Consider the following 25,558-nt stretch of genomic DNA (forward strand, 5'->3'; position numbering starts at 1 on the left):
GGGATTCCTTCTTTGGAAGCCCATTTCAGAGATTAACTATCCTTCTAGTTAGAATTGTTTCCTCCTATCTAACCTAAATCTCCCTTGCTGCAGATTAAATCCATAACTTCTTCTTCTACCTTGAGTGGACATACAGAACAACTGATCACTATGCTTGTTATAAATTTGTTTGTTTCTAAGGTGCCACAAGTCCTTTCTTTTTGCGGATACAGACTAACACGGTTGCTACTCTGAAACCTGCCATATTTGAAGAGTGTTATTAGGTCCTCCCTCAGTCTTCTTTTCACAAGACTAAACATGCCCAGTTTTTTTTAACTTTTCCTCAGGTTTTCTAAACCATTTGTCATTTCTATTGCTCTCCTCTGGAGTCTCTTCAATTTGTACACATCTCTCCTAAAATGTGGCACCCAGAACTGGACACAGTACTCCAGCTGAGACCTCACCAGTGCCAAGTAGAATGGAATAATTAGATCTTGTGTGTTACATACAACACTCCTGTTAATACACTGCGGAATGATATTACCTTTTTGGCACCTGCATCACATAGCTGGCTCATATTCAATTTGTGATCTACTATTACCCTCAGATCCTTTTCAGCAGTACTACCACCCATTTTGTAGTTGTACATTAGATTAAGTGTAGTACTTTACATTTGTCTTTACTGAATTTCATCTTATTTCAGATCAGTTCGCCAATTTATCACAGTCATTTTTATGCTGCTAAATCACTTGGGCACTTTTGAAAATTCCACCCTGTGGTGCCTAAGTGTGGGTACCTAGGTCTGAAAATTTTGGCTTACGCTTCTTAGGACTGGGAGCATATCTTTCTCTACTGCATGCACCTTGCCAGATTGCATTACTAGGGATCAACAGGTGATAATAGCTTATTTTCTATTTTCAGCTTGAATTAAAAAAAAACATTTTGTTCTAATTGTACAAACGAATACAGAAATCCTCTCCCCTCCCCTCTTTTTTGGATACACGAAATGCCACACAGTTTCTCTTTTTCATACTGAATGCTTGTTGTTTTTCCCACTTGTTTTCTCCATTGCCCAGAGAGGATGGAGTATACTAGTATTTTGAAACAGAAAAGCTGTTCTTACCCTTGCGATGATGTTTGGATCATTGCACTTGGCCAGTTTCCCAGCAAAAAGCTGAACTCCAAAGCTTGCAAAAACAAGCATTAATGTCAGCAAAAGAATGGACACCTGTGAAAATGATGTAAATATAGTCAAACTTTTCTCCTACATACTAGAGGTGAAGGGCTAGATCCTCCGGTGCAGTCCAAGAATGCCGTTGGTGGTATAATGCTGACCTAGAGGATTTTATGGCGGGCACTCTCCCTGCTCCACTGAGTTTTTAGCCACTGCACTTCCAACTTTGGCTGCACTGAAAGGTCTGGCTCCAAACTTTTAAAAATGGGGCTCTCCCTAAACTCCTTTGTGTTATGAATTATAATTTATGCATTATGTGTTATGAATAACAATGTATCATTTTATAATAATTTCTTCATTGAAACTGATAAAAGTATTTTTTTATGTTTTAAAACTTCCGTTATCATATCTTTGTGGTGAAACCATTTCAGCAACTTGAAATATCATTGCATTCCATATTAATTTTGGCTTTTTTAATCAGACAAGCACTGGGTTTTTTTTCTTTGTAGATTTTCCTATGAAGCTTAAGCTATTGGCCTTTAGTGTAGGCCCTGACCCAGCAATCACTGACACTCTTCTTATTATTTGTATCATGGTAGCACCTCAAAGCCCTACTTAGGGACCAGGACCTCACTGTAGTAGGTGCCGTACAAACATAGTTGCTTAACTTTAAGCACGGGAAGACTCCTATTAACTTCAATGAGACCTCTCATGTGCTTAAAGTTAAACACATGCTTAAGTGTTTTGCTAGATCAGGCCCTTATTCATTAGCATGTGCTACCTCCGCTGGCTGTCTGGCTCTGTAACATCAGAGCAGTCAGACATAAATGAATTATGATGTAAACATTTTAACGGGTTGTAACAGATATAAAGTAAGTCAAACCCTGGCCTTAAACTAATGATCCTTGCCCCTTTATTAAGAGACTACTTTGTGTATTATAACCTAACAATATACATGAATATATAACACAGTATATAATAAACATACACAATAAAATTGCAAGATTTTATTCCTAACCCTCATGCCCAGTCTAAAATCTTATCACACTCTCAAGGTCTTGAGACCTGATCCTGGAAAAAGATTCTAGAACAAACACACACACACCAGTTTGGGGGAAGAGAGAGAAAGAGCTGTTATTCCTAAGACAGTGATAATGGGTTCTGGGATCCCACCAGTAAAACAGAGATTTTAACCTGGGTCTCCCGTATCCCACATAAGTGCTCTAACCACTGGGTTACTGGCTGTTCTGAATAGGATGTGTGTATTTGTGTGTGTGTGAGTCTCTCTCATTTGTACAAAAAAATTCAAAAGATCTTGGTTTTATCTCAATGAGGAATAAAACCAAATGCCAAAACTTCAAAAAAATTTATGAGATAGAATTCTTATTTTCCAGGCAACCCTACCCACCACCATTTCCAGAGCTGCAATCAGGGGCAGGATTCCCTCCAACTGTCTCATAACAAGAATGGGGAGTGACAAAGACTCTCGTCTTTGCAAGTTTAAGTTTTCTTAGGTTTCAGTAGATCAGCCACGTAAGCATCCTGTCTCTCATCCTCTTCCCCCAGCAGAAATTGCAGTATTTTATCTCTCAGTAATCCTGCCATCTACATCAGTACTAAGATATGCTGAATAAACAAAGTCACTTGTGAAAGAATTATTACTGCATCCTTATTAAATATGAATGAAAATGAGTGCACTTTATATGGGTAATTTCTTTTTTAACTTGTTACTTTTTAAACTCCAATGGTAAGTGTAAAATGCATTTTCTCTATGAGGTATAAACAGAGTGCAACTGGTAAAAAAAATAGTAAAAACCAAAGCTGAATTACAGAAATAGATTTTATATCGTTACTCTCCATCTTGTTTTATCATAGGAACAAAATAACTGGCACATACCAAGAAGATTTCCTTGAAGCCACTAAACAGCTCTCGTACAACTTTCCTCATTTGTGGCACCAGTTTGAAAATGCGAAGGGGTCGGAGACATCGTAGTATCATTAAGAGCTGAGCTCCAGATTTAGCAGGAACGTTCTGAGGCATCCAGCAAAGGAATATCAAACTTACCTTGGAGGGGGTGGGGATGGAGAAAGAATGAGCAATCCAGATTACAATATATTATTTAACAAAGTATGATAAAACAGAACATCAATCCAAACTTGTAAGTATCCCTTAAAAGACTATAATTGTCCCTTTTGGGGTGTGCTTGTGGGAAGAGAAGGCATAGGGGGCCAGATTTTAAAAGGTATTTAAGTGCCTAAAGATGCAGATAGGCGCCTAGTGGGATTTCGGTGAGGGACTCCCGAGTGGGAGTTAGGCATCTAGGCACTTTTGAAAATTCCACTAGGTACCTATCTGCATCTTTAGGAGCAAATATATCATTAAAAACCTGAGCTAAAGAGCCTTGCTCATGGGCACAATGTAATTCCTGCATTTTTCTGAACACGAGGACTATACAAGTGTAAGGCAACTACTGGCACTAGCTTCTTCGAAGCGAGTGACATACACATGTATACAAACATATACATATACAGTGAGATATATACACAGATAGACAGAGAAAGGTCATACTTCATATTCAGGGAACATTCATATCTGGTTTATATAGTGTTTAAAATGATTAATAGATATTATAACTATGGTCTAGACATGAGTAGCATGTATCATAGATGGTTATGCCACATCTACAGAAGGTGCTATAGATGGTTATAAATAAGGCTAAGAATTAGTCACGGTTATTTTTAGTAAAAGTCACAGATGGGTCACAGGCAAAACCCAAAAATTTATGGAGCCTGTGACCTATGCATGACTTTTACTAAAAATAACCGTACAAGCTGTGGGGCAGAGGCGCAAAGCCCCAGTTACAGCGCCCTGCGGAAGCCACGGGACACGGGCACACGGCCCCAGCTGCAGCCTCCTATGCGGGAGAGGGGCGTATGGCCCCAGTGGCAGCCCCCTGTGGAAGCTGTGGGGTAGGGGTGCACGGTCCCAGCTGCAGCCCCTGACGTGGGGCAGGGGCGCAGGATCTTGTTGCAGCCCCTGACGCGGGGCAGGGGTACACAGCCACGGTTGCAGGCACTGGTGGAAGCTGTGGGGCAGGCGCACATGGCCCTGGCTGCAGACCCCAGTGGAAGCTGCGGGGCAGGGGCATACAGCCCCAGCTGCAGTCCCCACCGCGGGGAAGGGGAGCATAGCCCTGGCTCCTGCCCCAGCCTCGGCTCCAGCCCCAGCTTCAGCTGTTGACAGCTGAACTCCAAGAAGTCATGGAGGTCTGGTAAAGTTACGGAATCCGTAACTGCCATGACTAAATCGTAGTCTTAGTTATGAACCATGTTTATAAACAACGAATTATCTGCTGGACGCTATAACAATTTATAACAGCTGATTACTTATTTATTAAAAAATCAGTTAATCATTTCTTAACTCTTCATAGAGTATTTTATATACACTTTTTCCCACTCCATGCTCTGAGGTGTCCCTAAACCTCTGACTGTCAGAAGCTGGAACTGGACGATTGGGTGACCAGATGTCCCGATTTTATAGGGACAGTCCCGATGTTCGGGGCTTTGTCTTATACAGGCACCTATTACCTCACACCCCTTGACCCAATTTTTCACACTGGCTATCTGGTCACCCTACTGGATGACAGGGGATGGATCACTTAATAATAGCCTTGTTCTGCTCATTCTCTCTGAAGCATCTGGCACTGGCCACTATCAGAAGAAAGGATACTGGGTTAGATGGATCACTGGTCTGACCCAGTATTGTTGTTCTTAAGTTCTATGTTCTTATCTATAAATGTATCCTGAATATAAAGTGTGACTTAGACAGGGGGATTACTTAGTTGTAGATGCGCAAGGAATGCGGGACCCAGATGATTATTGCCAATATGATTAAAAGCAACAAAAAAAATTCTTGTGATTTTAAAAAAACTGAATAAAAAACAACAAACAACCAGTCTAGCAAAACAAAACAGATAAGCAGATGTTGCTGAATTTTTCTGGTATCCTCTCAATATTCTAGGAATGTTTACAAGACCTAGATAAAACATGATTTTCCTCCAAACACACAAACAAACAAAAAATGAAAAGAGGAATTTTGAGAAACCAATGCTACTAGAAACTCTGAGTACAGATTGATCATGACAAATTATATGCAGCACATCTGGGATACAGACTAATCTCTCCAAGAGTTAATCAAACCCATCAAATTAATTTCATTTAGCGGCTCAGTTCAGACTGAAAAAACATTTAATATCGTACTGTATTAGTCACTGATTTCATTGTTTGTTTTTTGAGTATAATCTCTTATTATTAATATTTATTACTCATCTGTTGCCACTGGCAGGCATAGTGCTTTACAACAAAAGGAAAGATAGAATTTAGAGCTGTTCAGAAAATTGTATTTCCATTGCATGGAAATTCTGATATTTTGCAATTTGTTTTTCTTCTGAACCTAAACGAGAAACTGGAAAATTTGAAACTTCCTGTAGAACAAACATTCCCATTTGGGACTATCAAAATGCGTTGCTTCAATAAGGTAAAAATGTTTCATTTTGATGTCATCAAAACTTTATATTATTATATAAAATTGTAAATACAATGTACATGTAAATATATATTCGATATATTTTAAATTAATATAAAAGTCAAAGCTAAAAGACTCAAGTCTATACAGTTGAAATGAAACATTTTTAGCTTATTGAAATGAAAAGCAAAAGGAAAAAGCCTTTTGAAAAGCAAAAGGAAAAAGTCAAAATAATTCATTTCAACTTTTTCCCATTGAAAATTTAGTTAAAATCAACATGTTCCTACAAAAAGTTTCAATTTCAGCACAACTGCCTTTTCTATTAAAGTTTTTTTGACCAGATCTACTATAGGCAGCCAGGTCTGATTCAACCCTAACAGTCATCTGGTAATGCCCTCTCTACAGGGGGGATGAGGGGAGAAGGCAAGGAATGAATGGTGAAGAGCCTGCTACCCCAGCAGATTCCCCTGCACAAAAGAGATGGAGCAGGGGCCAGGATCTAGGATCTGGATCTAAAGATGGAAGGAAAGGAGGTCAGATGTATAAGATAAATAAATATATATACAGAGAGAAATTACCATGCAATGGGAAACCTACATTAGCTCATGAATTTACCACAATTTGAGATGCAAGTCAATATTCAGATACCTAAGTACACATTTGCAGCTGCAGTTGTCAAGTTTGCATGTGAAACTGTGGTGACTGTGTGCTCAAATTACCCTCACAGTTCTGCATGATTTCATTTTTTAAAAAACTGTCCCCAAATCTTTAATAAATACATATTCAGAAAGATGAAAATTTTAAAAAAGTATTACAAAAAAGGATTTAAATATCAAAACTCACAAGATATATAAATATATCCATGACTCCCCCAAAGTCCCTTATGACAGCTGTTGGTGTAAAAAACAAGCCATCTGCCATAATCTTCAGATTAAGCTCAATGCTCATGAATATTACAAAAACATATTCAGCAATCTGAAAATCAAAGAAGAAATCAATCATAATTTAGTAATAAGCAGTGGAGAAAAATAAGATGGTTGTGCTTTATTAAATGTGAGATGATTCAGTAATGATACCTGGAGTGTTGGAGCATGCATAACTCTTCTAAAGGGGGATTCAAACATCATAGAAATGCAGGAGCATATAGTAACAATGATCATAACCCAGTCCAGGTATGTAACCAATCCCAGCAGATCACTGTCAAAAATGTACAAGGACAATCATTAAAGAGAAACTTGACCAGTGTCATCAACTGTCTATTAAAAATACAGTCTAGCTAAGGTGTTTTCTGTGAAAAGTCAATTAACTCTAGAAGGAGGCATTTGAAAAGTTTCATCGTGTCAGAAATGCATAGTAAGACTAGAGAAGTAACAGAACAAACAAATGTAACAAAACAAAACAATCCCCCTCCCCACAAACCCAAACAAACAAACAAAACAAAAAACACAGAAAAAGAGAAATTTTAAGCCAAAAAGTATAATCCACATTGATATGCAAAATGTAATCAAACAAATGAAATTACTTTTGCAATGCTTACTATAGCTGATGGTATTTGGTATTTTTCACAGCACCGGTAACAGGATCTGTTTTAGAACTATAAAAGGGAAATGAGATATTTAAAATTCAGCAATTTAAATTGCATTTTAGTGATCATTATTATAATTGTAGTGTGCATGCATCACCTCAAAGCAATTAACTGTCTAGCTTAATGCCTGACATATTCTATGACTTAATGCTCAAATGCTACTTTTTATAAAAAAAGTTGTTTTAAGTTTTACTTACCCAATTTTTGTATCAGGTAATTTTAGTTCAAATTACCAGTCAAAGCAGTTAGCGGTAGTTTAATTTATGGCACAGCTCTGAGCAAGATAGCTCTAGACTGGCTGTTAATTACATTTTAAATTAAAAGTTTTTAAGTCTGAGTCCAGCTTCTACAATTAATAGCTTACTTTATTCAGTTTTGGTTTTCTGAGAGAAACAACCCACCTGAAACACAACTTTATGTTTCAAGGAGTTTCCCTAAAAGACCTTTCGTCTTGTATCACAATTCATTGGCTGGGTCCTCAGCTGGTGTAAAGTGGCTTCACTTTTTTGGTCCAATCTTCTTTAATTACTTAGTTCAATAATTTTCTCATTAATATTCCCAGATATTTCTCATCTAATTTCCTGTCCCTTAAATCCACGGATATAAAAAGCTCCCAAGCCTAACAATCTTCAACTATAAAACTCAAAATAACCTCTTCATAGCATCTTCTAAAACCCAGGTATGGACAAATTTCTGCTCCCAGTTACATGGTGTAAATCTGGTTGCCTTCAATGGCATCTGCACTGTGAAACTGAGAAGGGAGGAGCACATATACATACAGAAGAACCCAGTCATAGTGAACTTGCATGTAGGGAAACTCCATTTGTAGTGAAGCAGAATGAAAGCCCCAAATTGCTTCAGTGCTTTTCACTGTGCACAATGAAATTCTGGTTATATGATCCCACTCTGAGAAGTGCTGAGAGGACTGTAATGGGAATTGAGGTGCACAGCACTTCTCAGGGCAAGACCCATCATGAACATCTGCTTATAGTGATATTCTTCTGTTGTGGGAGAAGGGTTCGCTTTAAGAGGATTCCATGTAGTAAACATATGCACATTACTTAGAATGAGCAGGCCTGACATCAACACACGTAGGTACCATTCTCTTCTCCACCCAATCTGCTCATTGGCTACTGTGACAGGCTGGCTCACTGAGCCTTAAAGATGGCAGCTGAAGCTTCACCCCTTTCTACCTCGTGCCTGCAGCTTCCTTATCTCGTCTCATGATCTTGGACTGCCTTCATGAGCTTATGTCTTTTGGTTTCTTTTTCTCCAGCAATGAGGTTATATCACGGCTAGTTTAACTCCTAGCTGCTATGGGCTGGTTGCACATATTTTCCTTTCAAAATAAATAGACTACCCCATAAAGAAAGTATTTGGCCGAACTCACTACTGAAAAGTAATACACTCACGCGTTAAAGCGAGCTCGCACAACCACCCGACAAAAGTTTCTGAATCTGTGTTCTCGACCAACTATGAAAAGTGGCTTATCGAAATATGGATGATTCTCTCGCAACTCCTCCTCTTGGACTTTCCTTTTAAAAAATAATACATAATATATTTAATGTTATGCAAAAGACAGCCATCAAAAATATCCATTATCATTTTGTTTTTATTTCATTGTAGCTGTTGGAAAAAAAGAAATCTATCCTACAATACCAACATTTCGAATTGAAAAGTGCGTTTCCAAACCTTTGGTTTATAAATACCTTTTCATTTCAGCTTGTTCTTTTTTTTCCTGGATCATCTTGATCTCACTGTCTTCTCTCTGTGCGTTTCTGTATCTCACTGTATTAGAATGCTAGAAGCAAAACAATGATTTAAAATGTGTTTTTTCCTTTAAAGACGAAAGCAAGATACAGTCTTTTACACTGAAGCATTCTAATTGTGAAGTCCTCACTTCTAAATGCACTATAAATCATGTAAGCCAAGCACACTGTATGGTATGTGCTACAGCATAGGCTTGGTTACTTTCAATGAGTCAAATTTTGATGTTAATTCCCCTAGTGCAACCCCAATGAATTCAACTTTATTACTGCATTAACTCTTCCTACCTTTATTGAACATCATTATAGTTGTTAAGGGCAAGATTGCGCTCACAGAGGGGAATAGGAGGCATTAGGCTTTTCCTCAGTCTATTGAGCATGCTGCATGTATTACTGGTCCAAACACAGAGGGAGAACAGGATCTATAAAACAGGTGTGCAGGGAGTGGGTAGAGGGTGTCAGAACTGTCAGAGCCAGTGGAGCTGAGCTGGTTCTAATGGGGAAGCAATCTGGTACCTGCTCAGACTCACAACTTTTTCCTTAGCTTGTTCCTGCCATGGAGCAGCTATGTGCTGACAGCTATTTCTGGCCCTAGGCAAAGTAAGAGTAGAAAAGCTGCACCCTTTATTTTTACTTATCCTTTACTTCAGTGCATATCTAGAAAAGAATATGAGAGCATAAAACTAGAGGGATTGAAAACTCCCATTCTGGTCTTGAAATTCTCCCTGGCAAAATCAGAGACTTCAACAAAATGTCATTAAAAATTTCCAGAAGTGAAAATGTCCTCGATCTTGTGAAAATATGCCACAGTGAAATTTGTGCTTCTTATACCCCTCCAAAGCTGGTAGAAAACTGAAAGATTTTTATCCAATAAGGCTCACAAGGCAGATGATATTTTTTAAACTTTCACTGGGGACATGCAAAGTAGTGGACCAGCACTACCTGCAGCTTCAGCAAATTCGCTGAAGTAAGGAAATCTATCACATGTGTGAATATGTTGTTTATTCTGAAGATAATGTTAATGTTACTATCCTATTTGCTTTCTGATTTCCTAATAAGATCTCAAGCCACAGATTAGAAATTGAATGTTACATAGGCATTAGACTTGTACAGTGATTGTAGTGCATATTAATCTTTCCTATATTCCAAAACTAAAACCATCACTTTTGTTTGGACTTACATCTTGAGTCAAGGTTTCAAGAGATTTTCCCCTGCTGATTCGCTGGCTGTTGGAACCATGTCTTAGTGACCTGAAACAATCATAATCAATTTGATAGTAAATCTCAAGATCAAATCTTAACCTTTACATGACGGCCATTATAAAGCACTGCTCTCCAGATACAGTATCTCAAATTCTATTAATTTTTCCTTAGCTTACATGAGAAGCTTTTATGTTCTTCAATTGTCTTTAAGCCTGTCTAAACTAAACCAATTTCTTTTCCGTCTGATCCTTAAATTGATAGTTCTGTAGTCAGTGAAGGAAATGACATTTAAAATAAAAAGGACATTTTTCCCATTTATGTACTACAATGAATTTCATCATTGTTACAATAAAAAATGTACAATTTAGTTCTTTGTATGAGTCATTCCTGTTTTAGATGAGTTAGGTATTGTGCAAGTTTAACTCTAGTCATTGAATTGAATTTAATATTATTTTAAAAACACTTTTCCTGTCTGTGTTTACCTGCGTTCTTGCCGTATGTGATGCTGGACACTAAGTATTGACCTTTCCTTTGCAGGTTGCCCCTCAAAGGATCCACTCAGCATGCGTTGTCTAGTGCAGGCCCTAAAAATAAATATTGTGATTATGATAAACAATTGGAACTTCCACTGTAAGCAATTTTTTATAAAATGAGACCAAATAATTGCATTGCTGGGGACAAACAGACATTCTGTTATTACTATTGGCATGTCACAACTGGCACATATAGTTTTCTGGGAATGCCAGGGCACAGCCTCACAGATAATAATAAACAGGGCAACAGAACAACAGTAGGGGCAGCTTGCACTTCTCATAAAAAATATATTCATATTCCCAAAACCAAACGAGACACAAAGGTTCCTCATCATGTTGTATAATCAATGCCAGGACCTTCTTTATGACCTCTCCTTGCTGGGACACTGTGCCCCATTTGTGGGTCCCCTTTTTAGGATTTGCTATAGCAAATGTGCTTCCCCCAGAGTCTATTCACAGGTATGAATGGGGCCAATGCACAAATCCAACACCCCAGTCCACTGGAAATGATCAAACTTTATTCTGTGACTGTTACTCATGCAATAACCTCCCATTTATTATTAATTATTATTATTATTATGAAAACTTCCAGCTACATGCGGGCAATCGCTTTGAAACCAAAAAGAATGGAATTATTTTTCATGTCTTTTAGACTGTAAGATTTTGGGGGCAAGGACTGCAATTTTCTATATGTTTTCACAGTGCTTAGCACAATGGGAACCCAATCTGATGGCTTCTAGGTACACCTACTATATAAAGGTGTAATAAAATAATAATAATGTTTATAAACATTATTATTCTCCATAATGAATAGAGAATTCTACAAATACAGTGCCCTTTTCAGGAAAGCACATTAGCATGTATTTAACTTTAAGTATGTGTTTACATCTTACAGCACACACTTAAGTGCTTTCCTGGATGACTGGTGATATAATATGGTTTAAAATTGAAAAGGCTGGAAATCTACAGGAAGAAACCATCAGCAGCCAGGTGCAACAAAAAATTATTCCGATATAGCTAAGGGGACAAGGGACACCCTGAATCCTTCACTGAAGAGGCAAGCTGACAGTCTTCTTGTCCCATGAAAAGAGGGTCTGCCTATGAAGTGCTGGTGAGCAATATTTCATTAGACATGATAATATCTTGTTATTTAAGTCTAGGCTCTAGAATGCATGTTACGGTATTATTTTATAAATAGCCATTTGTTTCCAATACTTCTACTTTCATCTCTATTACATGTTACGGTATTATTTTATAAATAGCCATTTGTTTCCAATACTTCTACTTTCATCTCTATTACACTTATACTTGATTTCAATATAAACAAATCTAAGTGCTATGAGTTAAGCAGAGCAGTGGTGTGAGGTGAAAATAGTAAGCTGGGCTGTAGTGTTTCGTTGGAAGTAATACATCTGTGAACACTGTGAGTGTCCAGTGGACCAAGTGGCTGGATGCTGCAAGAGATGCTCAGAGAGCTTCAGGGTTGGAGCATTCCTACCTCTAACCTGCAGAGTAGCAGTGGGGCCTGCAGGCCTAGAGGGGAGTGCTTGTGTTGCCTTCAGCCAGTGAAGTTGGGGAGCTGATTCATGACTGGCATGGACAAAGCTTCCCAATGCTAAGGGCAGGTGGTAGCAAGTTGCCTCAGAATGCTGGGTACCCCTGGAAAGTGTCACAGAGCACTCCAACCTGATAGGAATGTGGGCATTTTTTTTTGTACTGGCTGTAATAAACATTTTTGGTCAAGAAAAAAAAATAAAGGTTACATTTAAAGAGATGACATGAATTCCCGATGTTGAAAGAAATGATATTTATGCCAGAGGAATATTTGAAGAGGTCACATTTGTGAAAAAATCTTCACTTGCCAAGAACACTGCAACCTTGGATTAACACCCCTGGATAACGATTGATCTTATTTTTGTGTTTCATCTTCTTTGTTGATATGAGTCATAAATTGATATCTAGATTGTTCAACCATCCAACTGTTGTATCATCGGGGATGGCAAAGTGTGGCAGTCCACCTTCTAATCTTCTAATTGTGCACTCCTCCATCACATGTTTGACTGTCTGCACCACTGCCCCACAGTCACACTGTCAAGATTGGCTAAGCCAAATTGTGGCACTGTGGCAGCCAGTCTGGCCGTTCCAGTCAGCAGTCTGTTAAACTCAATCCAGGATCTATGTGCAAGGCTGCCACCAGGTGGATGTAATTTAGGACTTTTGAAATTCATCAGTGAAACAGATATAAACCAAATATAAATATTTCATAAAAGCAAGTTGAGTCTTGAAGGTGCAATTTCTCAATTCTCAGTGGCTCTCGCTTCATATCATAGAATCCTAGAATATCAGGGTTGGAAGGGATCTCAGGAGGTCATCTAGTCCAACCCCCTGCTCAAAGCAGGACCAATCCCCAACTAAATCATCCCAGCCAGGGCTTTGTCAAGCCTGACCTTAAAAACTTCTAAGGAAGGGGATTCCACCACCTCCCTAGGTAACGCATTCCAGTGTTTCACCACCCTCCTAGTGAAAAAGTTTTTCCTAATATCCAACCTAAACCTCACCACTACAACTTGAGACCATTACTCCTTGTTTTGTCATCAGCTACCACTGAGAACAGTCTAGATCCATCCTCTTTGGAACCCCCTTTCAGGTAGTTGAAAGCACCTATCAAATCCCCCCTCATTCTTCTCTTCCGCAGACTTAACAATCCCAGTTCCCTCAGCCTCTCCTCATAAGTCTGTGTTCGAATCCCCTAATAATTTTTGTTGCCCTCCACTGGACTCTTTCCAATTTTTCCACATCCTTCTTGTAGTGTGGGGCCCAAAACTGGACACAGTACTCCAGATGAGGCCTCACCAATGTCGAAAAGAGGTGAACGATCACATCTCTCGATCTGCTGGCAATGCCCCTACATATACATCCCAAAATGTCACTGGCCTTCTTGGCAACAAGGGCGCACTGTAGACTCATATCCAGCTTCTCTGATAACATATATGAGTATTATGAATGTGAACCCTTTGGATACACCATACTATTCACTAACACTTTGAGCCTTTGAAAACATGTTTACTCCCATTGTTTTAAATAACGTTGCACAATTACATATGGCAGGCTGCGATCTCATGAAGGCAATTATTGCTTTATGGGGGATAACTTTTTTCTTTCAAATGTTTCTGTGGATATCTGTTTTCACTCTTCTCTGTTGTTTTCTTTATCTTGGTTTTAAGCAGATGGATGAAAGGAATGTGGGTCCACTGAGAGATCTGTAACGCAAATAAGCTTATAATGCCTGCCTATGTTTTCGTCACCCATTACACCAGAATCCCACTAACATGCAATATTATACACTTATAACAAGAGCACATTAGATTACATTATACTGAATAGTCAGAAATATAATCACATTTAAAAAAATTGCAGTATGTCTTGCAGTGCAATACAATTTCAGTATCTCAGCCAATATCTGAATACAATGAATTTTAAAGCATTATGTGATATAGGATAATGTAATGTAATCATTTCAAGAGACAACAAAAATATTCTTTGAATAACTATGTAATTTCTGTGTAAAAGAATAGATAATCACTCTTTTCTAGAAATGGATCCTACCTGACACCATTAGAATGACACTAAGGTCTCTCAAAGCAGGGACAATAGTAGGTTCTGATGTGCAAGTTCTCTCCTATAACGGCTTCTCACTGAGATAATGGAACAGCTTGTATTTGTACCTTTGTGAATAAGAATTACTGTGCTCTTAGGTTTCAGAGTAGCAGCCGTGTTAGTCTGTATTCGCAAAAAGAAAAGGAGTACTTGTGGCACCTTAGAGACTAACAAATTTATTTGAGCATAAGCTTTCGAGAGCTACAGCTCACTTCATTGGATGTGATATAGGATAATGTAATGTAATAATTTCAATAGACAACAAAAATATTCTTTGAATAACTATGTAATTTCTGTGTAAAAGAATAGATAATCACTATTTTCTAGAAATAGATCCTACCTGACTCCATTAGAATGACACTAAGGTCTCCCAAAGCAGAGACAATAGTAGGTTCTGATGTGCAAGTTCTCTCCTAGTGAGCTGTAGCTCATGACAGCTTATGCTCAAATAAATTTGTTAGTCTCTAAGGTGCCACAAGTACTCCTTTTCTTTGTGCTCTTAGGCATATGCATCTGTATTTTAATATCCAGAAATAATTGTTTCCTTACATCCACGCGTGACTTCCACATAAATGTTTTCACATGCTTGTACACAACTCATTTAGATACCCAGTTGCTTTGTGAGTGGAGAACGCAATTCCTTGTTGTACATAATAAAAGAGAACTACTTGCAACCAAAATACTTAATTCTTCCTGTGACTACATTCTTTATGTCATAGTATTAACTGACTAACAAAGCCAATTAAATAAATGCTATAAAGGAACAGACCTGGATAAAGGAGCAGACCCATTGAAAGACTATTGTCAAGATTTAAAAAAAGTAACTGCCTAAAGTTTGGTTCCTAAGTCCATATTTAGGTGCCTACATAAGTTGTCTGATTTTCAAAAATGCTGAGAGTCTAGCAGTCCCTGCTGAAATCAATGGAGAAATGATGCAATGCCAGTGCTACACGACTGAGATCAAGTGACTTGAAATAGATAATGCAAATTGTCAGCAGCAATGTGCAGGGAAGCCTTTCCGTACTCACAGCGCCACAGATGATGTGACAGAGAGGACAGTTTTACAAGCTCCTTAGCTTGTTTACTAAATATCTCCTTACTTTTCTCTTCTGCCATCCTCTACTCTTTGGGAACGTCTCCCTTTATGACTCCTTAGCAAGCGACAAAATCTGCCTGACCATTCTCCCAATTGCTAAGGGCCAGATTTTTTAAAGATATTTTAGTCACCTTAAATGGCAAATAGGCACCTTGTGGGATTTCCAAAAGGACCTAGTTGCCTAACTCTCATTGATTTCAATGGGTGTAAGATGCCTAGGTGCTGATGAAAATCCTACTAAGTGCCTACTTGCATCTTAAGGCACCTAAATACTCTTAAAAATCTAGCCCTAAGTGCTCTGCACTCAGTTAAGAGTTCAGAATAAATCCTCTCTCAGTATGATAAACCTTTATGAATTGGAGCTGGTTAGAAAATTTCAAAAACTTTGAAATTTCTTTGCAAAATGGGGTAAAAAAATCACCACATCATAATTTCCCCTCCCCCTCCCAAATTTTCTGACCAGCTGTAATGGCATCCACCTCTCACGAGCACCTCCTCTGGTTGGGTGTGTCTGCAGTCTTTAAACCAGTCACAGTCCTGCCATCAAGCCATACCCCCAGGACTTCCTCCCTGGAGGCAATGGTTTTGCTTTCTTAGTCTGTTTTGGCCTCAGTCTTCAGCTGGGTCTCCTGACAGTTCAGGTCCCTTCTGGGGGTTTACTGATGTCCAATTGTAGGCCCTTCCACAGTAGCCTATGGGGGGCGGGGACCCGGGTCCGCCCACTACTCTGGGCCCCAGCCTTCACCAATGTCTTACCCTTAGTTCAGGGCTCTTCTAAGTTCAGGCCCAGTAGCCAGCCAGCCAGGAGCTCTTCCTTGCTCCCCCGGTCCTTACTAGTACTGGGCTGTCCATTGTGCTGCAATTCCCTCAGCCAGCCACACCACCCATGCTGCTCCAGCTCTGTCAAGGAACTGCCCTGTCTCTGGTTCTGTAGCTCCTTTTTATTGGGCCCTCCGGGGCCCTGATTGGCTGCTTCCCCTGCAACCACTCTAGCCTGCTTGAAGGATCTCGCCACAGCTCCTTTCTTGGGATTGGTGTGGCAGGACCCTGAGGCCTCCAGCAGGAGGCCTCTGGGCCTAGTCTACCCCATCACACTAGGTCTGTCAGATATTAGAGAGATTGGATGTTCATGTAATATGTAATGAGAGAGATAGGAAACACTGGAAAAAGACAAGTAGAAACATGTCAAGCTGGTTGCAATGTTTACTTGATATGCAAAGCTCTGGATGCAGTTTATCCCTTCCTTCTCAGCAAATGCAGCTGCAGCAATGTCCTTCGTGTTGATCTCTACATGCACAAAGGAAATAAAGTATGTTTAAAAAGAACAAATTACTAGTCAAGTTAGAGGAAGAAACTACACTGAGCTTGGTTGCAAGACAAGATCGTACAGGGAATATTATATACCATACATTACCTGGGAAAAACTGACGGGGTCCAAAGTCATGAATGAAAGGGACAGCCACCCTTTACACTGTTTCCTTCCCATTTAAAATCCCTGAAAAATAAGCAAATCAGACAGTAATTCAGCTAAATACTCCAAGCCACTGCAAGATGCTGAACAGTTTGTACATATTTTATAATACTGTACCTTCCACTAACAGTATGAGGCCTCTTGCTTTGCATAAGGTGGTGCTCTGTGTGATGACTTTATCAGGGAGGTCTGTTTCTGGCATCAAGTATAGATTTCCTGCTTATGTTGCTGTATCGTTGCAATTTGAGGCTTCTTTCTTAAATGAACATCATTTAGTTGAACTGCGCCAGAGTCCCTATCCACATTTTTGTCTGTTGCATACAATTCTCCTGGTGAGTCCTTTGGACAGAATCTTTAACAGAAGATGGCAATGCTCCATCGGTAAATCCAATACACAAAATACTATCATCCTCATTCATTCCTGATGATGATAGGTTCTCTCACCGAATCTTTCCATAATGCCATCCATGCTTCCAACAAACTTTTGTCATGGTTGTCTGGGATAACCTCATATTCGAGTTCCAGAAGAGCTTGGCACACACCAGATGGATTTCAGCATCCACTTCTGTCATCTTATAGATTGCATTCACTATGGCACTGTTTGGACAGCAGGCCAAATGCACTTTGTTAACACAATCAAACACTATATTTCAGCTATTCAATTTGACTGTATTGTTAAAACAATTTGAATCTGACGGGTCAAGCAAAATGGATTATTAATGCAACTTGATATATAACAAAGCTTTTCTTCCTGGGTCCCTCTTATGAGATCAGATGTTTCTAAAAAGAAAAAAAGACAGTAAACTTGTCTTCTTCAGTGTCTATGCAATCTAGCCATCTAAAATGGCTTATTTACATGCTCACTTCTTTAGCTATCTTGCATTCTGGTCTTCATTCTTGCCCTGTTGTCTAACCACTCTCTCCTAGCTGATGTGTGTCTGGGTATCTCCTTGGATTAAAGATGAGCCAGTCACAGAGCTTGCTTCATGATGATCCATTAAAAGTATGGAGCTCCCTTAGCACAACAAGTATAAAAAGGGGCAACTTTTTCCACTGAGCAGGCGCTAAACAGCTCCTGAAATTCTTCATGTTTGACTTTGCTGGCGACTAGGTAGAATCCAGTGGCAGCCTTGGTTTCTAATGCTCTAAGAAGCTGATCATGATAGACACACCTGAGATTAGTCATATTAGTTGTTTAAAAAAATTATAGGTAACCAATCCTAAAATTTAACAAAAAAGGGATCACAGATTTAAAGGATAGGTTTCAGAGTAGCAGCCGTGTTAGTCTGTATCCACAAAAAGAAAAGGAGTACTTGTGGCACCTTAGAGACTAACAAATTTATCTGAGCATAAGCTTTCGAGCTGTAGCTCATGAAAGCTTATGCTCAAATAAATTTGTTAGTCTCTAAGTTGCCACAAGTCCTCCTTTTCTTTTTGTAGATTTAATTTAGGATTGAATTTGTCTTAAGTGATCACTCAAGGGACCAACACAAATTGGTTGTTTAATGGAGGAGGCTTTCTAATAAAGATACAAATGAACTACTTACTGTGTCTGGGGATACTCTGGATTTGTGTCTTAAGACAGGAAGTTGCCTAATCAGGGTGGCCCATTATAACAACATATTGAGATAGTTTAATCAAAGATTAGGTAAATATAAAGTAGTGTCATAAAACTTTTAGAAAGAGTTAAGAACTTGCTTTTCCTTCATTCTGATATGTACAAAAGATCATTGTGTTTTGAAGAATGCTTTCATAAGAGCAGTTGAATAATCTACCGGAATACCAGCAAACTAGTAAAACTGAATTTTTAATTCAAGCACTACAACATATTTTAATGACATACTCAAGACATAATTTCAGACATAAGATAAATGTTCCTTATTCATTCAGCTGTTTATTCCAACTGAAAGCTTCACTTATGCATGAGATAGGCTATTCCCTCAGGCTCAGCAAATGTCAGAAAAGCTTTGTCTGGAATAGTGAATACATTGTTGTTTATACTTAGCATTAGTTTACAATTTAGCTCTAAAATCAATTATAAAATGTAATGCATATCAAAAGCTACTCAAGCTAATGTGGCTTATTTCCAAAACTGTCACAATTCATTACTTAATGATGACCTTCCAAGTTGATCTTTTTGTCCAACAGACCCTGAAACTTAGATGTTGCACTATGTATATGATATGATATGCTGATGGGAAAATGGCTCAGAATAGGCAGTACAGTAAACAGCCTCAGAATTGGTCAGCTAACCTATATCTGAACCAGAACCGTGTTCTGCATCATTGACATAGGTAATATGAATATTTTTATTTTATTCATACAGCATCCAAAAATGTGCTAAGGCACTTTATCGGTCCAATAAAAAGATGTGACATGGCCTGAGCCTCGTGGAGCTTGCAAACTATTATGTGATGGAATATGCATGTGTAGCAATAGGGGATGATGAGATGAGAAAGATAAGGCTCACTAACAGTGGTACGGTAACGTGGTTATACGTGTATATCTGGATGGTTCCAGTATATTTACACAAACGACTGTAGGGAGAAGAAGATGGTGGCTGGTAGAGTGTTCCATTGTCAGGGGGTAGCATGTAACTGAGAGGGAAATGGGGGAAGAAAACAAAAGTGAGGAGGGTGGGGTCAAGGCTGGTGGTGCAGAGGGAGTGGGAGAAGCTCAACAGGAATGAATGGTAATTATTATATAAAACATAAAGGTGATGAATGATTCTGGGAATCAGGCAGATATCTAGCTGGCATCCCTGATGCTGGCTCTGATGGCAGACAGACAATTTTACTAGTCCTTACAAAAGCTATTTTTCTAGACTTTGAGGATTCCAGATTATAATTAATCCATAATTGATGCTGGGTGTCATCTTCAATTCCATTTCATTTGGTCCTAAGTTCTGCCCTTGGAAGGGTATGTAGAGCCCCCATTGCCACCAATGGAAGCATTAAATGATCATTCAAGAGATGCACAAAGATGGAATTCATCCCATTGTGTACAATTTGCACTCTTTTGCTTTATGTTAAAATATTTAGAATTTGATAAAAAATATTCTTCAGTAAGAGTGGGTAAGAAGGACAAAAAAGGCAGCACAAAGCATAAAACAGCAAGAACAGAATTAAAAGTCTTTTTGTTAAAGTAATTTGAGCAAACTGAAGTTGTTCCAGAGCAGCTTTAATTTAGAGAAGCACTTATACCCACCTTCATCCATACAGACAATGATTAAAAGCCTTTTGGTGGGAATCTTTAGAGAAGGGCAGCTTGAACTGTTACTGAGTGTTTAAGGTACAAAAATCAATTCTTTCACTGTCAGGTCTGTAATGTAGCTGAAATTCAAATATCTCAGATACAGTAGCTGTGATCAGTACAAAGAAAAACCATAATCTTCATGCAAGTTTGAGTTTTTCTGCTTCCTGTGAACAGTAAGCTTGGGTTTAGCGGTGATATTTTATCACATTTCACACCCATCTTTTTTTTTTCTTTGCAAGCTCCCTCTTTGAGGCTCCACCGTCATAGAGAACCTCATATTTAGTGACTTTCTGCACCAGCAAATCCATCCCTTATGTTGTGAAAATGATTTCTTATGTTAGCATGTTAATACTGAAGCTGTGACACCTGCTGCGGGCCCAGTAACTATAGTGTAGAAATGGCATCATCGGAATCAGCAGAGTATGGAAACAGTTTGAGGCAGTTACTCGTTGCCAAGAAAACTCCCTGTTCCTCTTGCTCATAAGGAGGCTGCTTCTTTGTTAATGAATAAGCTACACTCTAGAGACTATTATTCCTTGAAGGCCTTATGCATCCTATGTTTGTCTGTGTGCAAAAGGCAGCTGTGCCAGCAAACATTTTGCCCCAGTGGCATGATCCCATTACCATCAAAACTTCCCCACAAGGGCTCCAAGGAAGTCTGACTCTGCAAATCTGGGTGGGAAAGCACCTGGTGGTGAATATACATTAGGACTGCTTCTTCCTCTGTCCTGTGAAACTGTCCCTGAGGGGGGATTCCAGGGTCAAAAGTTCCCTTGGAAGCATAGGTTCTGCAGATGCCATGCTCTGTCCTGTGAAACTGTCCCTGAGGGGGGATTCCAGGGTCAAAAGTTCCCTTGGAAGCATAGATTCTGCAGATGCCATGCTCTGAAGGGACAAGTGGGAGCAGGCTGCTAGCAAAGCAGAGACGAGGGGGATCTGTGTGGCTGTCCCTTGCAGTGAGAGACAGATAAATTACCAGGAGTCCACAGGTTCTGAAAGCAGAACTGCAGACGTCTTCTGAGGAAAGGAAACCTCACTATTGTGATGGAAGAATTCATAGGAAACTCCGTGCGTTTCAATTGTACAGTTTCCTTTGTTCTACATGAGTTATTCTTGCATCTGAAATAATGGAGCCTTAAAAAGATAAAAGCAGTCCATGAGTGGATTTCCTATGGGATACTGTCTGAGCTGAACTTTGAGCTGACTGACACTTTGTGTAACCCCATTGGAGTCAGTGGAATTTCATGATTATATATCAGCAACCCGTGTGTTTTCGTCAAATGCTGCTGAGAAGTCAATACATAAAAATGTATTGTAAGGCTTTTGACTAGCATGCAGAAACTGCTTATTTCTCCATGGGGCAACTTCTATAAAACCAAGAGACATTTAGGTAATTGAAATGCTTTTAAAAAGAATCCTAAGTTTTATTTGCAATGAATACTTTTGGCCTTGCAGTCACATCTTGACAAAGCATAACCAGCTGAATTGCTAATTGGTCACATTTACCATAGTTTTTAACGAAAGCTAAAGTTGTGTTAATCTCTACATCACTTACTGTAACTTATTCTTTAGGAATATTAAAAAGAACAACAAAAGGTGGCTGCTATAATTTTTCTCAAATTGCATGTAATTACGAGTCATTTTTCAACCATATTCACAGTTCAGGACTTGCACTGAACTGTAATTTCATACTGGAGTGCTCTTCATAAAGTATTTATTCTCATTTCACAACTGTATTTTTCTAATCAATTATTCCTGATTTGTACTGCTATTTCCCTATTAGTGGTAGTTTATAAAATATACTGTAGGTGTGCAAGCTTTGATGACACACAACTGTAGGCAGCAACAAACTAATGATCTATAAATTGTTGGCACAGATTTAATATATAATTTGAATGTTAATAATTCTAATTTAAACAATGTAAAACAAAAACTGGCATGAAAAGCTGAAGAAAGGTGAGAACTCAGGATAACTTGATGACATGATTCTTGCTCCTCTGAAACACATAGGGCCAGGACTGTGTATCCTTTCCTCATGTTGCTGAGCATGTATTGGGACTACTTTTGCATGTGATCACCATTGTAAGGGGTCCACAATCAGTCCCACACAGTTAATAATCTACAGGTCTTCTTTCTGTGTTTTCTTGCATAGTTTACTTATGTGTTTGGTAGGAGTACTCCACTTGGGTTCCTGTGCAAAGATTGTGTTGGAATTCCCAGGCACGAGTGCAAAATAGAAGTGCTTTTTAAAAGTGATATTTTGGTTAATTCTAAGGGAAAAGGTGGAAAAGCCAAAATTTGACCCCATATTATAAAACATGATCTCTCTTTTGCCACTGTGTTCATGAATAATATACCTTAAGAGCATGTTATCATCGGTTACTATCATTTACACAAAGAGGTAAAAACGAGCTGTGTTTTTCAATGCAAAGAGATACACTGGCACAAATATTAAGCACATACTGTAAACTGACTTAATACTTTAGCACTCATGCAGAAGAAACAGATTAGAAATAATTCATTACTCATTAATGAGATCCATTTGTCATCCAAAAGATAGAAAGCATCAAATCAAATTAACCCTATTTGTTACCTAAGGATTTTATTGATTGCTGTCTCCTTTTCCAGAAGATTTCTTGCCCTGATGCTGAAAACTGATTTACGGAGCTATAAAATAAAATAAGACAGTGCTATTTTAGTTGCTATATAGACAGTAATGGTTAAGTGCATTGACAGACCAACTGGTCAACACATTATGTGATACACGCTTCCACATAAAACACATGTTCATAGACAAGCATAAATTACAACATAGTGGCCTCCATCATAAAATCAACATTTTCCCCGCAGCTCTGTCATTGATCTCCTGTTGACGTCTCCAGGTGAGAAGAGGTGGAAAATGATCAAAGTGGCCTTTTCCACAAAGTGCAGACTGATTCACTGCTTCTTCAGTGATGCCTGAGGTGCTAGCCTCTTTCTGCCATTGCCAGTCCACCCCACGCTTTGGCTGCTTGAAGAAGAGGAGACACGGTGAGCATCAGCATCTGATCTTCCCTCCAGCATTCTTGCATTGGCTACCTTGCATGTCCTATATGCTTCCACCCCCGCCCCATTCAGTTCTCCTCTATTCTGTGCTGGTACTGGGCGAAGACATGGAGAAAGTATAAACACCTGATCTGCTTATCACTGCCATTCCATTCTCACTGAACTGCTTCCCACAATGGAGGTAAGAACATAAAGACTTTCTGAGCTGCTGCCTGATCTGCCTGGCCCCCTGCCCTGGTCATCTGTCTCCAAATCCTGGGCTCTACTGCTGTTTCCAGGCGAGGGGAAGGAGGCAGCATAAAGTCCAGCTTTCCTCAGTGGCTGAGGAAGCCAGGCCTATCCTTTCCAAGTCTCCTTTCCCCTGCTGTGCTAGTTTTCAGTGAGAGAGGACTTGATTAATTAGATCATTTCTATAAGCAGACATTTTTCTTTGTTTCTGATGTTTGCTTGCTTGCTCCTAGTAAATGCTAGGCATATCTTGTAAGGATTATTTAAGTCTTCCTGGAGATTAGGATAAAGGCACAGACATACTACAAGAAAGAGGTTGTCAAGCCCAAGCACTGAACTGTTGGGATTCCCCTGAGACTTCTTTCCACTCAGCTTCGAAGAACTCAGTTTGACTCCAGACTTCGTCACTCATGTATATTTATTGCATACAGCAATGCCACACTAAGATGATTAGACTCAAACACAGGGCACATCACAGACTCAAAGTTACATAGAAACCCTCTTTATATATATTTACACATCTCAGTGCATTTACTATACATTGCATCACACATTTTGGGACTGGTTTGGTTACTTTGTAGGAACCATTCCCTGTACAGCATGCTCTGTTCATGCACTGTCCATGTTCAAAATACTCTTTACCTCATTTTTAAATTCCCAGTGTATTTTGTCCATTGATATCTTGTTCTTTGTAAATGGTTCCCTTGGTATTTCTGCCACTTACCTTAGCTAGTTCAGACATTCTGTCTCTTAGCTCATTGGCCCCTTTACCTCTCTTAGCATAAACATTCCGTTTTCAGCCTGCTGATCTCTTTACTTCCATAATCCTGTCACTCATGTCAAGCCAGGCCTACATTCAACCGTCTTTATTTTTCTTTTTTATATTAGCATTCATTTAATCCGTATCATAATCCTGCCTTTTTGTGCTCTCTTTTTAAAGTTTACCAGGCAGGAACATATTCCCAAGGCCACAGTAGCTGTAATAATTTTAACCACTATTAAAGGCTCAAAGTACTAACCAGGGAGGTGCAAGCTCACCTCGTCTGGTACAGCCCACCAGGGTGTTTCCACTGTTGGTACAGTATTATCCCAGTTTCCTATTGCTCGGCTATTAGTTGGGCTCTATTTTCCATTGTACTGAATCATTGGTGTTAATGGACAAGGGAGGTCTAGGTGAAAAGAGATTGATCACCAGTGACTCCCATTTGGTGTTGTCTGTTACAGCCTCTGTCACATTCTCCTTAATCTGCAAACTTGGCCATACGGCATGGGTTCCACCCTGAGTCAGAGAGCTGAGGTTCAGACAAAATCCATCCAGGTTCCCCTGGCATGGTGTTGTCCCCATCGAGAAGCTGTGATAACTGAGAGCACATACTGTGTCTCCAGGCTATACCACTTCCTTTACTCTCTCTTTAACGACTATTCGGGCCCAACCTCCCTCGCTTGTGGTCCTGCTCATTCACACTGAACACTCTCAGAACCATTTGTACTTGATTCATTTACAGCAGGTTGTGCTTATTTCCTCTTCTCCTTGTGTTGTCATCGTCACGCTGGGATAATGCTGTTTATGGGTCCCATTCTCTATTGTACACATGCTGTTAACATATGCCAAGTCTTTAGGGCCCCCTATCCCTAAGGGAATAGTGATTATAACTGGCACAGTCGAATTGCTAATTTCATGTGGTTCCTAGGATCCACATTCTAGCCTAGCAATATTGTAAATTCCTTTTTCCCCTAATGAGGTCCATATAAGTGTGCTGTTTAACTATCTTGACCATTCCCCCAGTTGATTTTTTTATTTCTTTAATAAAATATTTCCTGAATGCATAACAAGTTTAGTACCATATATGCTGCATACAATTGCTTGAGAAACATTATTGTTATGTAATGAATTAAAGTATTTAAAGATATATGAATTCATTTAAAAGTTTGCGCAATGGAGTACATATTGCTAATAACTGACACCTCCTGTTGCAAAGTTAAAGAACTAATCCCTCCTCCTTTTTCAATGGCTTTACCAAACTAATCAGTTAGTGGGTTAA

General features: G+C 39.1%; 1 protein-coding gene across 2 annotated transcripts in view; it reads right to left on the bottom strand.

Annotated features, from left to right (window-relative positions):
• Positions 1–25,558, bottom strand: part of NALCN (sodium leak channel, non-selective) — a 330,584-nt gene that overhangs the window by 35,019 nt on the left and 270,007 nt on the right. For both annotated transcript variants that reach the window (XM_077807053.1, XM_077807052.1), the window contains 10 exons: positions 22,837–22,910; positions 10,714–10,815; positions 10,210–10,279; positions 8,973–9,064; positions 8,676–8,798; positions 7,216–7,272; positions 6,755–6,875; positions 6,522–6,653; positions 3,051–3,218; positions 1,103–1,207 (listed from right to left, as the gene is read on the bottom strand). In XM_077807053.1, coding sequence (XP_077663179.1) covers positions 1,103–1,207; positions 3,051–3,218; positions 6,522–6,653; positions 6,755–6,875; positions 7,216–7,272; positions 8,676–8,798; positions 8,973–9,064; positions 10,210–10,279; positions 10,714–10,815; positions 22,837–22,910 — 1,044 coding nt within the window. The remainder of the gene's footprint in view (positions 1–1,102; positions 1,208–3,050; positions 3,219–6,521; positions 6,654–6,754; positions 6,876–7,215; positions 7,273–8,675; positions 8,799–8,972; positions 9,065–10,209; positions 10,280–10,713; positions 10,816–22,836; positions 22,911–25,558) is intronic.

Source organism: Eretmochelys imbricata, chromosome 1 (assembly GCF_965152235.1).
Source record: "Eretmochelys imbricata isolate rEreImb1 chromosome 1, rEreImb1.hap1, whole genome shotgun sequence".
NCBI lineage: Eukaryota > Metazoa > Chordata > Testudines > Cheloniidae > Eretmochelys > Eretmochelys imbricata.